Consider the following 18,034-nt stretch of genomic DNA (forward strand, 5'->3'; position numbering starts at 1 on the left):
AGCTGAAGGCTTACAAAGAGAGTAAGCCCCAATTTCTTCTTCTCTGCAGACTTTTATACCCTAGACGTATGGGAATGGGGCACCCTTATCTTTAAACCAGCTAATGCACACTTCCTGTTTCTTCCTGGTATTTTTACTTATATGACATTCCTATACATACTTCCTTTCCTGTTATTTTCTGCTTACATGACATTTCTATTTTCTAGCTACGTGATATTTTCATGCATAACTTCCTTTTTCATTGTTACCTATCTCTATACCTTAAGCTAATAATTCTTATTCCCTTACATCACTGATTCAACTAAATTAATATAACAACCAAGTGTTTTGAAATTAGTGAACTCCCCTGGTGTGGATGCAGTTATAATGTTTTATGATTTACTTAAGTGTTTATATTGGTATAGATTGCATCAGTAAATTTAGTTAAATTGGTGCAAAAAGAGCCTGTAAAGCAGTCTTAACCCTCAGTGGTATCAGACTTGGAGGATGAGGAGAACAAAGTTGCCAAATCCCATGAGTTTCACAATATTTACTCTTTTTCTTGAAGCACCAGCTCCTGCAGTTAAGATTCTTAGCTTTCCTTTTTCTAAAAAAGCAAATTTCTAGACCTCATGATTGTGGAGAAAAGTGTGAAAATGTGACCTGCATGAACCTTAGAAATGAAGAAGACAAAAGAAACCCAGAACTATTTATTAGTTATTATGGAATCTCTGTCGCGTGGAAGTTTTTAGGAACAGGTGAGATCAGTGGTCCCCAAACTTTTTATGTCATATCTTACCCAGAATGTGATTTGTCCATGCCCCCGTGGGTGTGGCATTCAGGGCTGGCGCTGCAGTTGGAAGCAGGGCTGTGGCCAGGAGCCAGGGACCAAGGCCTGTGGCTGGGGCCAGGTTTGGGGCTGGGAACAGAGCCGTGGTTAGGGCCCGAGGCCAGGGGCGGGGCTGGGAGCAGAGCCACAGCCAGACTGGGAGCTGTGGCCTGAGGCTAGGCCTAGGAGCGAGGCCAAGGCTGGGGGCAGAGCAGAACTGGGGGCAAAGTGGGTCTGGGCGGCACTCCCTCCCCACCCCCCGTGGGGGCTGGCCTACGACCCCCCCGAACATTTCTCCATGCCCCCCTAGAGAAGCACGTCACAGTTTGGGAACCACTGGGTTAGATAGACACCTGTCAGGGATGATCCAGGTTTATTTGATCCTGCCTTAGCACAGGGGGGCTGGATATGATGACCTCGCAAGGTCCCTTCCAGAGCCACATTTCTATGACTTTGTTATTTCTACAAATCTCATTATTTCTAATCCAATCTCTTGATTTTGGGGGGCTTGTGAAGAGCAGGACGTTTTATTGGCCCACAGCTGGGCAGAACTTACAGTATTAGTGCCAGTGTAAACCCGGATTCCATTTTCTTTCATGCAAAGCTGTTTATCTGAAAGAATCACAGACAGGCAGCAAAAAGGTTATACAATGCTTTTCCCTAAAAAGCCTCAATTCCCCAAGCATAAATCCTTAGTAATTATGTTGGCCCTACACAGTATCCTGAATGACAAACAAAGTGGATGTAGCTACTGTACCAGTTCTAGATGGAGGCTGTTGGAGGCTCCGTACAATTTGAGTTGCTTGACCACTGTCCTACAGGCTTAGCATAGCTTCAGTTGCTTGGCTACTCTGACCCCTGTACGTGACATCTTCCAGTTGGCAGAGACTGAATTACCTTATAGATGTCTCAGTTTCTGCACACCACAGCACATAATAAGATAAAATACAGATACTGTATTGGTTGCAGCTGCACATAGATAACGGTGATGGGAACAACAAGTTATCCTTGAACGTCTGGGATACATTGTTTTATTGTCAAGGGGCATATTTTTACTCTGCCCCTCCTATCAACAGATGTTGTTTTGACGACCCCAATTATCATGGTGAGAATGGAATGTAGTTAAGGGTGGAAACCCAATGTAGGTAATTAGCATATATGATAATGAGAGAGAGATAATTAGGTGAAGGTTGTTTATGGAAGGGTATAAGTAGTCACCACTTAGACAAATGGGGGATGCTTCATCAACATCTGACTCTGTGGGAGGTGCTGCCGGTTGGACCAGAGGATCCACTGACTCCCTGGTGGGGCCCCTGAAGAAAGCCGTTCCTGTATTCAGCCTTCTGAGTAACTGCTTAGCTCTCCAGGCTTAGTGAGTATGATATATTGCAGTTAATTTTAGGCTTTGTATCTAACTAGTATATTTATAGAAAACCTTGCACATTAAACCTTATTGATCTGCAAATCGGGTGTACCGTGTCTCACTGGTATCCACACTGATCACAAAGTGTCCAGAATCAACAGAGGCCACTTTTCTTCCTCTTGAGCACTTGGTCTATTCAATGTTCCCCTCAGGGCAGGTGTTGGCTACCCTGAAACCCTCTGGCTCAAAAGTCCCTCTTAGCAGGGCTGCCCTGGGACTTTTTCAGCTTACAGCATCACAGGTGTCTTTAGATGTTAATTGGTAAGGATAAGATTATATCATGGAGGTCATGGAAATCACAGAATCCGTGACTTCCTGTGACCTCCGTAACATTTTTTGCTTCAGGTGGTGAACAGGGTGTGAGTCGCCGTGGGTGGCCCTTTGATCCTGGAGCCATTTCTGGGGCCATGGGGGAACTGGAGCTCCAAGCCACTGCGGAAAGTAGGGGCCTCCGCAGCTCCAAGCTGCCACCGCAGACAGCAGGCAGGCCCTCACAGCTCCAAGCCAGCGCTGTGCTGTGGGCAGCAGAGGGGACTTCAAAGCTCCAAGCCACAGCTGTGGTGGATGGGGGACCCAGCTGTAGGCCCCGCAGGGTGATGGAGTGCCCGCAGAACCAGAGCTCCCAGCCCTGGCCCCCAGCTCCCTGCCTCTACAAATGGGGACGGGGACCCTGCCCCACTGCTCTCATCCTGTCCCCCTCAGTCAGCCTTATTTTGTCATGGATAGTTATTTTTAGTAAAATTCAGGGAGAGGTCATGGCTTCCGTGAAGTTTTGTTTATTGTCAGTGACCTCTCCCTTACTTTTACTAATAATAGCAGTGACAAAATCCCGAGTGAGTTTCTGCAGGAAGTTTTTACTTATTTATTATGCAGGTTCCTGGGAGGTTGAGGAGGTATCTGCTACTCAATTTCCCCAGTCCCTTGGACTCCCCAAGGAGATTACTGATAAACCCGGGGTGGAGAGCACAAGCAGCAGGCGCCTTAGGTGAAGGGAAGGTGTGGAGGAGAGGAGGATATATATCTATCCTCCCATCCTCCTGGGCCCTTTTATATCGCTGGGCCCCTGGGCAATTGTCCCCATTCCCCCCATCAACAGTCCTGGTGTGTAGCATAGGCTATTCCCCAATACTTACACCCTTTTTTCAAAGGAGTCACATGTTCCCGAAATATGCCCTGTTAGCATTTCATAACTTGTTTTTCTGATTAATTTTGGGAGGGACAACAGGGATAGACTAAGCAAGGGCTGGCTGACATTTACTTTCTCATCAATCATTAACCTGGGCCCCGATGTTGTGCGGTCCTACAGGGTCAGTTGACCCAGGTCAGTTAGTTCCAAGTCCAACATTTACATGTCTTCTGCATGTGCATTGGTGAACTGGCCATTGACTGACCATGACCATAGGTCTTCCAGATCAGCACCAATACACACAGGACCCCAATTAAACATTCATGCACATAGTTCATGTCAGTGTCCAAGTGCAATTTCAGCACTCTCGGTAATTTTCCTTACACCCTGTCTAACGCTAAGAGACCCTGCTTTCAGAACTCTCTAACAAATTCAGACTTGCTATGCTTCACCACACTCATGTCAGCCACAGTCATTCAGTACCATTTGTAAAGGAAATTATGCATGTGGAAATCATTAGCTGGAAACATCAGAGTGGTGAACGATAAGAAAGGATATTATACATGAAAGTGTCATGAAGCTATAGGATAGGAATGTCCTTTGTAAGCAGAATTTAACAGAGAAACAAAAGAAATGAAGGAACATATATATAAAACTGCAGTGTAAGCAAAAATACTAGGGAGAAACAGGAGATGTGCACCATCTGGTTTTAATATCTGGGGGGAGGCCCACTCCTTTAGGTAAAAGGTATATACGCATGAATAAAAGAAACAGGAGGCACTTGCAATCCTCTTATTTTTTTGCTTCAGCTGGGAGAGAGGGGATGGGGGCAGCAAGATCTGACAGCCGGAGGGGGAACCCAGTGGCTCCCTGCCCCCATGGATAGGGAGAAATGGTGACCTGGAGCTTCAAGCCACAGTAAGCAGTGAGGGACCCCTGGAGCTTCCTGGTGCTGGCCATGGCCCCTGCAGCTCCCAGGCGCTGTGGGGGGCTGGAAAAGGTCCCTGGAGCTCTCAACTGCCGCTCAACCTCCCAGCCACCCCCGCAGTGGACAGGGAGTGGGGGGCAGATCTCTGGAGCTCCCAGCCACCACCATGGGAGAGAGAGAGCCCCCTGCAGCTCTGAGCTGCAGGCCCCACAGGGCAGTGTGGGGCCCCACAAACCCAGAGCTCTCAGCCCCAGCCCCCAGCTCCCTGCCTCTGCAAACAGGGGTGGAGACGAGAGACCCTGCCCCGCTGCTCTCATCCCCCCCAGACTGCCCCATTTTGCCATCCATCGCTATTTTTAGTAAAAGTCAGGGCCCGGTCACAACCTCTGTGAAGTTTTGTTTATTGCCTGTAACCTCTCCCCAGGTGCTACTGAAAATAACCGTGCAGGGCCACATTATCCATTAGGCACAATAGGCACAGTGCCTAGGGCCGACGAAACTTTCAGGGCCTACGACATTTTTTTTATATATATAATAGCTTAAAATCAAATTAGTTATTTCGGTCGGGGGGGCCTACAAAGGTCTTAAAACGGCCCTGTAACGGTGACAAAATCTTGACCTTGGCAATAGTGGCTGGAGCACCCTCTGTGGGTCTGAGTCTGCGCCCCCCCCCAGCCGCCCCAGGGCTCTGCGATCTTGAGAAACCTCTCTACCCTCCCTAGTCCTCCTCCTGCCCCGCCCTCCAGGGAAGAAGCAGCCCAGAGACAAGACTACATTTCCCATCATCCCTCAGGCCCCGTCAGGGGATCACTACAAACTCATCGCCCTCTGGAAAAATGATTGGGGCGCTGCGATTTCACAGCGAGGCAGGGACCGCACGGACGGCACCGCGCTTTGGGGCGTCTATAGTCAGCCAGCCAGAGGAGACGTGAGCAGCGGGGTTCGGGAGTGAAAAGGGCCCGGGCTTCGGCCCTGGGCGGCCTACGGAAATGGCAGATGGTCCCTGAGGCGAGAGGCGCGGCTGGGCTGGGCAGGGCAGAGCGGACGAGCGCGCGCGGCTGGCTAGGCCGTGAGTGATGAACGCCCCGGGAGGGGGCTGGGACGGGGCCTGCGGAGGCGTCCGGCTCCTCCTCGACCTGTGAGTGGCTCGGGGAGCGGGGACCCCCCCCCACTCGCGTTATACCCCCCCGAGCCCCTTGTCGCCCCCGCCTTATATCCCCACCGCTTATTGCCCTCCCGCGTGCGTCATGCCCCCGTCTCGTTATCACCCCGATCCCCTGCGTGTCCTGTCCTCCTGCCCCCCCCCCCCTTAACGCCCCCTGCCCCTTATTATCCCCCTGTTTATACCCCCCCCAGCCACTTAATGCCCCCTGCACATTATAATCTCCAGCCCGTAATGCTCCCTGGCATAACCAGATACATAACTACCCCAGCTCCTATTGCCCCCGCTCCCTGCACGTTATACCCCCCCCCCCCGGCCGTTATTGTCCTCTGCACATTATACACCCGCAGTCCATATTGCCTCCTGCATTTTATACCCCCCTTTTATTGCCCTCATCCCCTGACATATTATAACCGCCTCAGCTCCTTATGGCGCCCCCCCCCCCCCCCATTATATCCTCAGTCCCTTATTACCTTCTGCATGTTGTAACCCCCCCTTGCTCTTACTGCCCCAATCCCCTGCACGTTATTCCTCTCAGTCCCTTATTGCCTCTGGCCCCCTGTGCATTATTACCCCACCCCCCGTGTGCATTATTCCACCCTGCCCTTCATTGCCCCATCCTCTGTGCCCTTATATCTCCCCTAGCCCCTGATTGCCTTCACGTTATATTTTCTCTAGCCTCTTATTGCCCCCCGCCCCCCATGTTACATTTCTCAGCCCCTATTATCTCCTGTCTACCTAGCATTGTTCACACTGGAAATTAGGTTGGTTGAACTGCATTGCTCAGGGGTGTGGATTTTTCATACTCCTGAGTGACATAGTTATATCGACCTAGTTTCTGAGTGTAGACCAAGCCTTAGGGTATGTCTACACTGACAGCGGCAAAGTTGCTGCCATCAGATTGACCTATCTGGATCGACTGAGCGGTCAGTGAAGATCTGCTAAGTTGATTCAGAAGTCGACGCAGTAAAACCACCCCCTCAAGTGGCGCAGTGCAATGAAGCACAGAAGGGAAGTACAGCAGTCAACTGGAGTTATGCAAGCTACTCTGTGTAGCTTCCATAACTCCCGTCGACTGCCGCCGAATCGCCTGGTAAGTGTAGACCAAGGCTTAGTTGCACAACAAAATTTATCTAGTCATGCTCGTAGTGACAGCAATAAAACAATTTACATATTTTTGTTAATACTTCTGTTTGCAAGAGTCAATTGCACAGTCTTTCATACAATCCCATTTCTTAGATGGTAAAACTACTACTGCTGCATCAGTATTAAATCTAACTATAGTTTCACAAGCAGTAATTTTCCACTTCACCTTTGACCAACCCATAGAGCCTTATGGGACACCATTAATACTCCCCGTTGCTACCCTGCTTGTTACCCCCTCTGCCCACATAAATGTCCCCCCTTAAATCTCAACTATGATGCATAGTGGTAACCCTCTTTTCACCCCATCTTAATCTGTCCATCTGTTCTCCCCCACCTCCCATCTTTCTCTTTGGTGCTTGCATCCTGGTGGCCCAAAACTCTTTGAACCTCAGCTATGGCTGGTACTTATTGCTCAGTGGGGTTAAGATGATTTGAATAAATTTGGAAGGAAAAATTATATAAGAAATACATTAGCATAGCATCTTGCTGTTGCTCAATATGTTAGCATCCTTACCAGTTCAGCATACTGAACACTGGCCTACTCTAGAAAATTTTGCCAGTTCAGTAATGTTGCTTAGGGGTATGATTTTTTTTGTGTGGACATTTTTGTCCTGGTTAAAAGCCCTAGTGTAGGTGCAGTTATGCCACCAAAAAAGTGCTTTTGCTGGTATAGTGTATTTTGTTTGAGGGAACTGGTATAAGCAATACCCACAAAAGCATTCAAAAGAGTGCTTTTGTGGGTATAAGCTGTGTCCATGCTATGAGAGCTTGCTGGTTCAGCTCTTCCATCAAGCCTTGTCTAGTGTAGGCAAAGGCTTATATTTACCGCAGAAATTTAGGACACCCTGCCGATACCCTATCGGGGGCTCAAGACTTGACCTGGTTAATTTAGGCACCTCCACCCTTTTTCTATTGAGGGCTTGGGGTTTAAGGCACCTACCGTTACCCATGGGATTCAGAGAGAAACCCCATGGGGCTCAGGGCTTTACCGGTCTCGCAGGGTCTTTTCCCAGTGAAAGATCCTTACGCAGCTGTGTTTTAAATATGTTTATTAGCAACACACACAGGATACATATGCCGAGCGAATCTATTATGCTCACCATGTCCAATATACAGAAAAACTTCACTCGATGGCCGGTCAGGATCCATTCACCTGGGGATGCTGAGGATGCCATTGCACCTCACGATTGTGCCAGGGGGTAAGAGTTCTAGCAGCGTATGTTGAATTGCAGTCCAGCAATGGTTCCCAAAGAGCATTGTTTTCCATTTACATTATATAGGTAACATTAGCTACCTCCTTTAACTCTACTAAACCTATCACGTTATTCAATACCCCTAGGTAACAAAATTGAACCAATCACGCACTATGTTTCCTTCTCCTTGCTCAGGTATTTTTTACATTTTATCTCTTATGCACAAATTGTAACTTACTAATGACCTTTATTTGTGCAGATTGTTAGCATAAATTTGCTGGTCAGAGCTTATCTTATCTAATTTAACATTTGCTGGGTCTTTCTGTATCCTCCATAAACTTCCCAGTGCCTAGGTATCTCTACTTTACAACCCTTGGTGTTATAACTCTTGTTAGGGACATTGCTGAGAAGGGGGGACTTTATTAGCAGTGGAGTGTTTTTTTCTTAATTTCAATAGTGAAATCCTTGAGTTGCACCCAAGGCTGGTCATGGCTAGTTTATTAAGGGGGTGAGTTAAGTCCCAGGCCTACACTTAGGCTTGGTCTACACTACAGAGTTAGGTCGACATAAGGCAGCTAACTACGTCAGTGTCTACATTTTGCCCCCTACATGTTATAACTCCCCCACCCTTTAATTCCCCCTGCACTTTATATCCCCTGTCCCTTATAGCGCCTCCCATGTTATAGCCCTAGCCTCTTAAAACTATGACCTAACTGTATCAGTGTCTACACTACAGCCTTGCTCCCGCCAGTGTAAGTGCCCTACTGGACTGACCTATCTTCACCTTCACAAGAGGCATAGGGCTTATATCGGTGTAGTTAAGATGACTCAATGTCTGTGTAGACATTGTGTTCCTTACATTGGCTGTTGGCTGTCTTCTCAATTTCACAGCTCCATTGGAATTTGAAAAGAAAGCTAGGCTTCCAGTTCCCCAGTGGGGCTCTGCCGAGTCTCTGCTCCAAGCTGAGCTGCCACTTGGCTCCTGGCTTGAGATGCCATCCCAGCTCCCTGCTTCCCGCTGGGAGCCCTGCTGCCCCCTGGGTTTCCGGCTCCATGCTTCCCTCTGGGAGTAAGGCAGCTGACCAGACTCCAGGCGTGGATCTCCCCACCAGGATCTTGGTTCTGTGGGTGCAGATCTCCCCACTGGAGGCGAGAAGTCACGGGCGGTTTTCCCCTGTGTGGAGTGGGGACCCGAGAGCTGTGGGTGGGATAGCTGGGCTCCTGGCGTGAGCTGTATGAATCTGAGAACCCTGGTTCTCAGCCCCCCCCCCACTGTTCCCTTCAGTCGCTCCAGGGAAGGATGACCACCACAAACAGAAGGAAGGTAGTGTGGGTATCAGCCACCCAGTGATTACTGCTGTAGCCTGATTTTGGGTGTATTAGTTATTTAATAGGGTTATAGGCTCGCCAATTGATCTGATCAGAAGATAATGAGGTTCTTGTCCCTGAACCAGGCTCCAGAAGAGTTTTATAAGGACCCCGGGGTGCACAACAGGAAGATTCTTAGTGATAACCAAATTTCTATAATTTTATATGCTTTTATTAAGATAACAAAATGATAGACAAATGACTGATATCGAGAAAATGAACAATCAAATGGATAATGGATAATATGATCTTAATTTTAGAGACTTATATAGTAAATATATTTCTACGATATGCTTTGGATTAATATACTCACACCCTTCCCTGATGACCTGGTTGAGAGAGATGTCTGGTTCCTCAACTCTTGAGTAGAGGGGTGGAGTAGGCAATGCTCGAGAGCTAAGAACTAGAAGACTAAGACTAACACTACAAATAATACTAAATATAAATGAAGAAGAATTATCTTAACACTAACTAAAGAAACTTCAAGCAGGAGTAGCTGACGATCGATTGCCCCAAATAGCACGATCTGCCCCTTCTTATACCCCAAAAATATGGGTCCTCCTAAGACCAAACTTGGATTTACCACCCCCAAACTATTGGGGTACACATATTCTATAGGCTGGCAGGTTCGTGTGTATTAATGACATACCCACATCCTTTCCAGATGGTTCCAGATATTCTGTTAATCTCACCTTTGTTATTTCTGGCCCTTTGTGGGTTCTGTGGTGTACTTGTAAAGTTCTCTTGGGGCCTAACCTGTGATCCCTCTCCCCCCCCTCCCCGTTTTGATGCCTTCTGACTTATCTAGGGTAAAGGTCCCGAATATATGTGTGTGCTAACTGCATAGCTGTCATACAGGATGTGGCCTGTAAGGTACCTTGCATTACAGCAAAATATAAATTTATAACTCTATTATAATCAAACAATCATACTTAAATCTATAAGAAAAGATATATCTCTATATAAATGCAAGCAAGCAGGCTTGTCCTATGGGCTACACTGCAGTGTCTGTAAATCGACCTATTGTAGGTCGACTTAAGATCATAGTGTAGACATACCCTTAGTGTAGATATGCAGGCTATGTCAGTATAGACACTGACTAAAGTGGCAGGAAGGGTTCTCCCTTTGCTGTAGTACATCCATCTCCCTGAGAGGCAGCAGCTATGTTGATGGAAGAATTCTTCCTTCGGCCTAGCACTGTCTACATTGTGACTGTGATCGGCTTAATTTCATGGCTCTGGGGTATTGATTTTTTTCTTCATGCTGTGCCTAGAGCACCTGTGTTTCCTGCAACAGCCTAGATTGTTGATTCAGCAGACCTTGATCTTTGTTATAAAGAAAGACCACAAGCTAGACTTGGTGGTGAAGGCTTGGCCAGTTCTATTGTCAACAAAGCACCATCTCAGCACCTTGTATAGCGCAGTACGAGTATGCTAACACACGTATACTAGTGACAAGATATTAGTTCAATCAACATAGTGTTATACCTTAGGTTAATACAAAGCTGTCCCTCCTATTAATCTCCTGTTTGTATCAATGTACAAGTTATGTATTACGTTCCATATGTTATTAGTTACCATCCTTGTAACTCGTACCTGAACAAAATCTCCGTATCCATTTTCATGGTGGTTCTCAAACTTACTTGACTGCGCCCCCCTTCTTTGTGTCTGTAGTAGTTTGTGCCCTCTCTCTGGCCAGCAGCCACTGCTGTCTGGAAGCCCAGCTCTGAAGGCAGAGCAGAGAGTGTCGGCTGCTGGCTGGCTGCCCAGTTCTGAATGTGCACAGTATTTTTTGTGCTCCGCCCTCCAAAGCTTATCACACCCTCCCAGAATACATTCCATGCCTCCCAGTTTGAGAACCTCAGCCTTATCCTGTCATTCCATCCTTATCTTACAAGGCCTGTGTGTTCCTGTACCATCCTCTTAGGAATAAAAACAACGAGAGTTCTGTGGCACTTTAAAGACTAATAAATTTAATTTTTGTAGGTATAAGTTTTTGTGAGACTCCGCTCACTTTGTCAGATGCATAGGTAGAATGATACAGTAAATAGGAAACATAGATATACAAGTGCATAGAGAACAATGGGGGAGGTGGATGAAAGCTGGGTACTTGAGGGCTAATGACAGTCATTGAGTAGGAGGTGAGAATGGGTGAGCAAAGCAATTACCTCTTCCCTCAAGTTTGTTAGTCTTTAAATTTGTTAGTTCCTAAATTTGTTAGTCTTTAAAGTGCCACAGAGCTCTTGTTGTTTTTGCTGTATACAGACTAACATGGCTACCCCTCTGGAACTCTTAGGAATGTATTCATGTGGTTAGCTAGTACCTAGTGTTATTATTCTAACACTCCCTGTATGATACAGTACAACAAATTAAATATAGATTGAAATTGTAACATAATTAATGCAGTTTCAGATGTGTTTATCTGAATATGCAACATCTAGAAGGACTACTTAACGTGTGTGTATTTGATTGTGTATTCTCAAATTTTTGCAGCCTGTTTATGCAACTATCATATCAGAATAGATCCAACTTAAATCAGTGAGATTTGCTTGTATGCAGAGGATCTATAATGAAGCCTGGGATTTTTTGTTGACCAACTTTTTAAGAAAACAAGGAAATTAAGTGCAGGAAACTATATTAATTCAGCTTTGCAAAAGTCAATTTGCCCCCTTATTTTGTGCAAGAAAATATTTGTAATGGGAAGGTAAATGCCTTTATTATTATTATTATCATTATTATTATTTATTAATAAACTTTTGCCTTGGTTTAGGGAGTATGAGGAAATGTTAATGTCAGGGCTGGTCATTTTCATGAAATCTGAGTTAATGCAGTGTCATTAAGGTTTCTGTCCTGCAAACACTTACGCCCTGATCCTCCAGTGAGCTCTATCTGTATGTCTATACTACAAATAAAAACCTGCAGCAGACTGGGCCAGCTGACTTGGGCTTGGGCTAAGGGGCTGTTTAATTGCTGTGTAGACATTCAGGCTCCTGCTGGACCCCAGGCCCTAAGACTCTGCCAGATGGGAGTGTCCCAGAACTCAGACAGAAATGTGAGCTGGAATGTCTACATGTCAGTTAAACAGCTCTTTTACCCAAGCTCCATGTTTTTAACTGCTGTGTAGACATATCTTCCATGGGCAGATTCCTACAGCCATGGAACTTCTCAGGTGGGAGGGTCTGTCTGTGTGTGTGAAGCTCTTTGTAGGATCAAAACCTTAAAAAGGTGATTGTTTACTCATGTATTAATGAATCTGATGTAAGATGTGTGAGTTCATTAAAGTGAATTTCATAGCCTGAGAGCCATGGAGACTGAAGTCTTCTATGAACAGGGATGGGCAATAGCAGAGTAGTTATTTCCTCTCCATTGTTCTGCCTGTGTCCTTCACGCCTCATAAGGGTAACATTGTCTTTCACTGTTGATGGCCCATTGAATCACTGGTTTCTCTGCTGTGACTGCCAACAAGATTGTCAGTTAAGTGCCACATATGGTGGTGGTCTTTGTAATGTGGGCAATTATTCAATGGTAACCAGACTGTTATCACCACAAAACTATTAGAAGGTGACTTTTGATCACTACCACTAGCAACCTGGTCTTGATCACAGCTGGCTACTGTGAGGGACATGCATGAATTACAGCCACAGGTTTAAGCAAATAAAGCCTGTTTACCCACATGCATATAATTGAGTCAGGGTCCCTTTCAGCTAAGACGAAACGGCTGTACAGACACAAACAGTTTCATAGGAAAAGAATTCTTTATTCAGCTGAAGACTTGCAATAAGAGGATTGCAAGTGCCTCCTGTTTCTTTTATTCATGCATATATACCTTTTACCTAAAGGAGTGGCCCCCCCCAGATATTAAAACCAGATGGTGCACATCTCCTGTTTCTCCCTAGTATTTTTGCTTACACTGCAGTTTTATATATATATATATATGTTCCTTCTTTTCTTTTGTTTCTCTGTTAAATTCTGCTTACAAAGGACATTCCTATCCTATAGCTTCATGACACTTTCATGTATAATATCCTTTCTTATCGTTCACCACTCTCATGTTTCCAGCTAATGATTTCCACATGCATAATTTCCTTTACACTACCTAAGGAGGGAACACTGGTATTCCATTTCTAATTAGTTATCTAGCTGTTTGGAAAAAGGCAACAGAGTGTAGGGAGGAATGAATAGGGGGATAAAAATCAAGTACCTCTGAGTACTTTCTAATGCTGACTCTGATTCTGGCTTGCCCTGGGGCCTTGGGGAAGTCATCTACTCACACTTTTCCATTCTGTAGAATGGAGCTAATTATATTTACTTAACTCACAAAGGTTTTATGATGACTGTTTAATGTTTTCAGAGTCATTTAAAACTCTAAAGCACTAAGGGTGCTGAATATTATTTATGTTTGTACTCCTTTGGAGGGAATTAGATACAATGTACAAATAATAAAATGTTAAACTATGGGCCAGTAGATTCAATTTTAAAAGTTTTCAATATTCGTTTAGAAAAGGCTTCGAGGCTGAGGATTGGATTTTATCTGTGAAAAGTTCATTGAAATGTAAAGATGAAAAATACTATATAACAGCTAGGTATTATTATTACAGATTTTCTTTATTGGCTTTTGTGGAGAGAGAGACGTATTGATCATTGATAATCAATGAGCAATACTTTGTCAACAATCAATAACCAATAATTGGTGGGAATTTTAACTGTAATTGCATGTTTAGTGAACGGTTTTCTCTGCTGTTTGGATTTGTATAGTAATAACGGACCTTGGATAAGTTGCTTTGATTTATTAATCAAACCATTAGTAAAGACAGCTCAGACACAGAGAGAGATAGCGTTACCAACAGCTGTAGAAGACCTTCCCTGTAATTTCTGAAAGTCTGTGTGCGTGCATCCAGTCTGCTGATGGTCTTCCTTCCTCCATGATTTAGGAGACGTTATACCCTTGTTATTCTTATTGTGTATCATTCTGGTCCTTATCTATTTCCTCTTTCTGGTGCATATTCTTCTTAGGTTATTTCCAAGGTTCTCAGTCCCCCCTGCAAGTCACTTTCCCACTATCTCCAGTTCACACCAGGTGATTAGTGATTATGCCCTTTTTGGATAATTTCATCTGCCATACATCTTGTAGTTAGTACATTATAAAAATATATCTTAAAACAGCTTTCAAAGTAGGTTACTGCACAGTAAAATTCCATTTTTTGTTAGACATTTTTATCTGTACTGCAAAGCATTATGGACAAGCCTTGAAATCTTTGTTGCCTTATCTTAAGTGTCAACAGAAGTTATTATAATATTGCTTTTCAGTTTAAAGGGAATAAATGGTAGGACCACTGTCAATATTACTTAGAACTATTTGAGTGCTGAGTCATATATATATTTCCAAAGGGAGCTATTGAGAGAGGGAAATTTGGATAATACTGGATTTTAGTAATTCAACCCACCAGGGAAGAGAACACTTATTTGTGATTCATTAGCATGTTTGAACTTCTTAGCCCTACTTTTAAAAGACAACTGAGAACAGGATTTCCTCTTTGCTGCAGTTAGTAAATATTTTTTTCTTGTTGTTTCATGTCCTTGGGCACGTGTCCCGTGCAGCAATAATAAATGATACAATTGCACACAACTTTTATATTGCTCTTGCAAGGAACACTGATTACTTGTAAAAGACTGAGGATTGACTTGACAACAAATCTTGTGGGTAATGTTCACTGAATTTTGAAAATTATGTATTTAAATTTATCATTCTGCTTCGAAGGAATGTTTATTGTCCTTAGATATCATGTTCTGTGTCATGGGAGCTGGCCCTTTCCCGGGGCGTCTGGGATCAAACTACCTTTGACAGCTTCTGCTAAGGAGAATGAGCCAACCCAGATCCACCTGTGAGTAGTAAATTACCTAGGTGGCTGGACTGCAGTTATTTATTTAAAGAACACCAGGGACTTATGAGGGCTCAGGCAGGGAGCTCCAGAATACATAGAGAGGAAGCTCCTGATGAAAGGGACTTCTCAGTAGAGCTGGTTAGACAGCTTACCAGAAAAGGGACCCTAAAAGAGGTGTTCCTGGAAGAAGCAGGTTCCGAAAGGACTGTGAGTGGCAAAGCCCTAGAAAGGCTTAGTCCCAGCTAAAGGACCTTACCAGACAGTGACAAGAGGTCCAGATCACAGAAGAATCATACGTCGCTCCAGAGAATGACTGCAATGGTTTGAACACTGCAGGGACCTTGTGTCTAGTAACAGAACCCTTCTCTGGGTGGTGGCAGGAGGCCTGACTCTTGATTCGGAGTCCCAGTGGAGAGATGAGGAGCCTGGGCAGAGGAGACAGATGGACTTCAATGGAGAATACAGACTAATATTAACTTGCTGCTTCCTGCTAGGAGGCTGAGCTGAAGACTTGCTTGCCTGTCTATTGGGCCTTGGATTAAATAAACTACACCCCTGAAGTGATACTGTTCACTCTAGACAAGCCTTATTAGGCTGTGCTTTAGAAGTCTGGCTGGAGTGGTGCAATAAGAGTTGAGGGGAGAGAAGAACGGTTGACAAAAATGTAACGAGGGATGTTATAGCTTATCAGGTCATTGCAGTCGTAGAGAGTGTCCTAGGAAAGTTGAACAATACTGAGGGGAAAGGCTAATGTTTTTCTTCAGGAAGTTGGACTGGGACAGAATTTGGGATTCTAAAATCAGTAAAAATGGATGAACTTGAACAAAACGCACACACGCACACGTAATTTATCAACCTTGGTTGTTGCCATGTTTATTCCTGACCACTCCAAGTTTGTTTAGAAACAAAATATAGAAGGGGGGAGGAGGATCTAAGTATATGCCACATGTAGGTAATGTGTATCTAAAAAGCCACAAGTCTTATCTTACTGACCCTAACCACTGTTACAGGAAATTTCACACCAGTGGAGGTAACAGTAGGAAATTAGCAGGGAAGATACCTGAATTATTGCAACCTCTCCATACAGAGTAATAGCATCTTCATTCTTCATTAAGAAGTTTATGAAAACATGGCAATTACTGTATGTATTATTGTATCATAGCTCCCCTTACTCCAAAAGAGCAGAGCATTGGCTATCAAAGAGATGGGGAGAGAGAGAAATGAGATATAATAATGAAGTCATGGGAACAATATTCTCAGTGAAACTCCAAACTGTGTTTTTGTCTTTGGTGTTCCTCTTAGTTGAAGTAGAACATAACTATCCCTGTAAAACGCATCATCTAAAAAAACAAAGAAACTAGCATTTAGAAGGATAGAGCCTGAGGGAAGACCAGAAGTTTGAAGAATGTGGAGGATAAAATAAGGGGGTGATGTGCTGTCAATTTTTAACAAGGGTGAAGGAATATAGATAATGCAAGATGGAGCTTGATGTAAAAATAATAAGGTAGTTGTTAGGTAAAATTGGTTATAATTAGCTTTGCTACTCTTAGGCAAATTAAAGTTGTTTTTATAAGATTAAAAAGGGGTTTGTTTTTGTTAGTGAAAACCACAAAATAGGTTAAGGTAGCTGAAACCACTATAACAGGAAGGCTTGTAACCTCAGTGAGAGGATACACAAGTGGAACACTGATTCACACATAGGTAGAGAATATAAAAGGGAGATTTAAACAATGAGTTTTAGCTTAGAAGGCCCATTGAACAACCAAGATCATGGTGAATTTGTGCTGAATTTGTGCCAGGGCTTGGTAGTTCATAGCCCCAGCATCTGTAGGCTTGCCTCGTCAGTTATGAAAGTAAAAAAAAATTGTTTGAGTCCCAGTTTCATTACAAATGAAGCGCTGGACACCGGGATGATGTGCTAGGTCCACCTTCTAGCTCTGCTATAAGTAACAGTAAAATCTTATAGCCTGATCTTGTAATCTTGTATAGTAAAAATCTTAAATGAATCAAACTGTACCATAGAATCTCTATGGATAGAAATGTCATGCTTCAACAGCAGTAGGCATATGCTACCGACCACCTGATTGTGATGGTGATTGTGACATGCTGACAGAGATTAATTAGAGAGGCTACAAAAATAGAAGAATCAATAATAATGGGGGATTTCAGCTACCCCCATATTTACTAGCTGCATGTCAGCTCAGAACAGAATGCAGAAACACAATTTCTAGATGCCACAAATGACTGCTTCTTTGAGCAGCTAGTCCTGGAATCCACAAGAGGAAAGGCAATTCTTGATTTTAGTCCTAAGTGGAGCACAGGATCTGGTGCAAGAAGTGAATATAGTTGAACCGCTTGTTAATGTAAAGCAAGAAGGATTTTTTCTCAAGAATCAGGCAACACAGACAATACTGAAGAGGTTTATTTACGATATTGGGAAGTCTGAAAAATCAGCTTCAACTTTATGGTGTTACAAAGATCACTTATATACAGTTTTTATCACTTAAATAATTCATTTACATTCCTTTTATTTATTTACTTACAAATACAGACCTTGTTCTTCTCAGAAAGAATAGGAGTGATAAAGACAGAGACTGAACAGAATTTCTGACTATCCTTGTGGGGAGGGGGAGAGGGAGAAATGGGTGGAATCATTACAGATAAGAGAATACACTACAAGAGGGGGAGAGAAGTATGGAATGTGCTGTTCTCATGGAAAGGCAGCCTTGAGGTTTTGTTATGCATGCTTGTTAATTATTGTGGGTTTTGGTTTGGCTAAAAACTTCAGGTCTAACAATAATATCAACCATAATTTAATTCAATTTAACATCCTTGTTAGGGAGGAAATATCCAAGAAGCCCACCACAGTAGCATTTAGCTTCAAAAAGGGGAACTACACAAAAATGAGGAAGCTAGTTAAATGGAAATTAAAAGGGACAGTCACGGGTGAAATGCCTCCAAGCGGCATGGAAACTTTTAAAAAACAGCATAATAGAGGC

At 44.0% G+C, this 18,034-nt stretch overlaps 1 protein-coding gene across 2 annotated transcripts in view; it reads left to right on the forward strand.

Moving 5' to 3' along the window:
• Window positions 1–5,219: 5,219 nt before the first annotated feature.
• AMN1 (antagonist of mitotic exit network 1 homolog) overlaps window positions 5,220–18,034 on the forward strand; it is a 53,172-nt gene continuing 40,357 nt past the window's right edge. The window contains exon 1 of one of the 2 annotated variants that reach the window (XM_067536180.1): window positions 5,220–5,354. Coding sequence is in view for 1 of the 2 variants with exons in the window: in XM_067536179.1 (XP_067392280.1) it covers window positions 5,362–5,423 (62 nt within the window). In the remaining variant the exon portion in view is untranslated. Of the gene's footprint in view, window positions 5,424–18,034 lie in introns of both variants that reach the window. The other variant, XM_067536179.1, reaches the window with a different exon arrangement.

Source organism: Emydura macquarii, unplaced genomic scaffold, assembly GCF_026122565.2.
Source record: "Emydura macquarii macquarii isolate MOO-44397 ecotype Brisbane River unplaced genomic scaffold, CSIRO-AGI_Emac_v2 contig_3530, whole genome shotgun sequence".
Taxonomy (NCBI): Eukaryota; Metazoa; Chordata; order Testudines; family Chelidae; genus Emydura; species Emydura macquarii.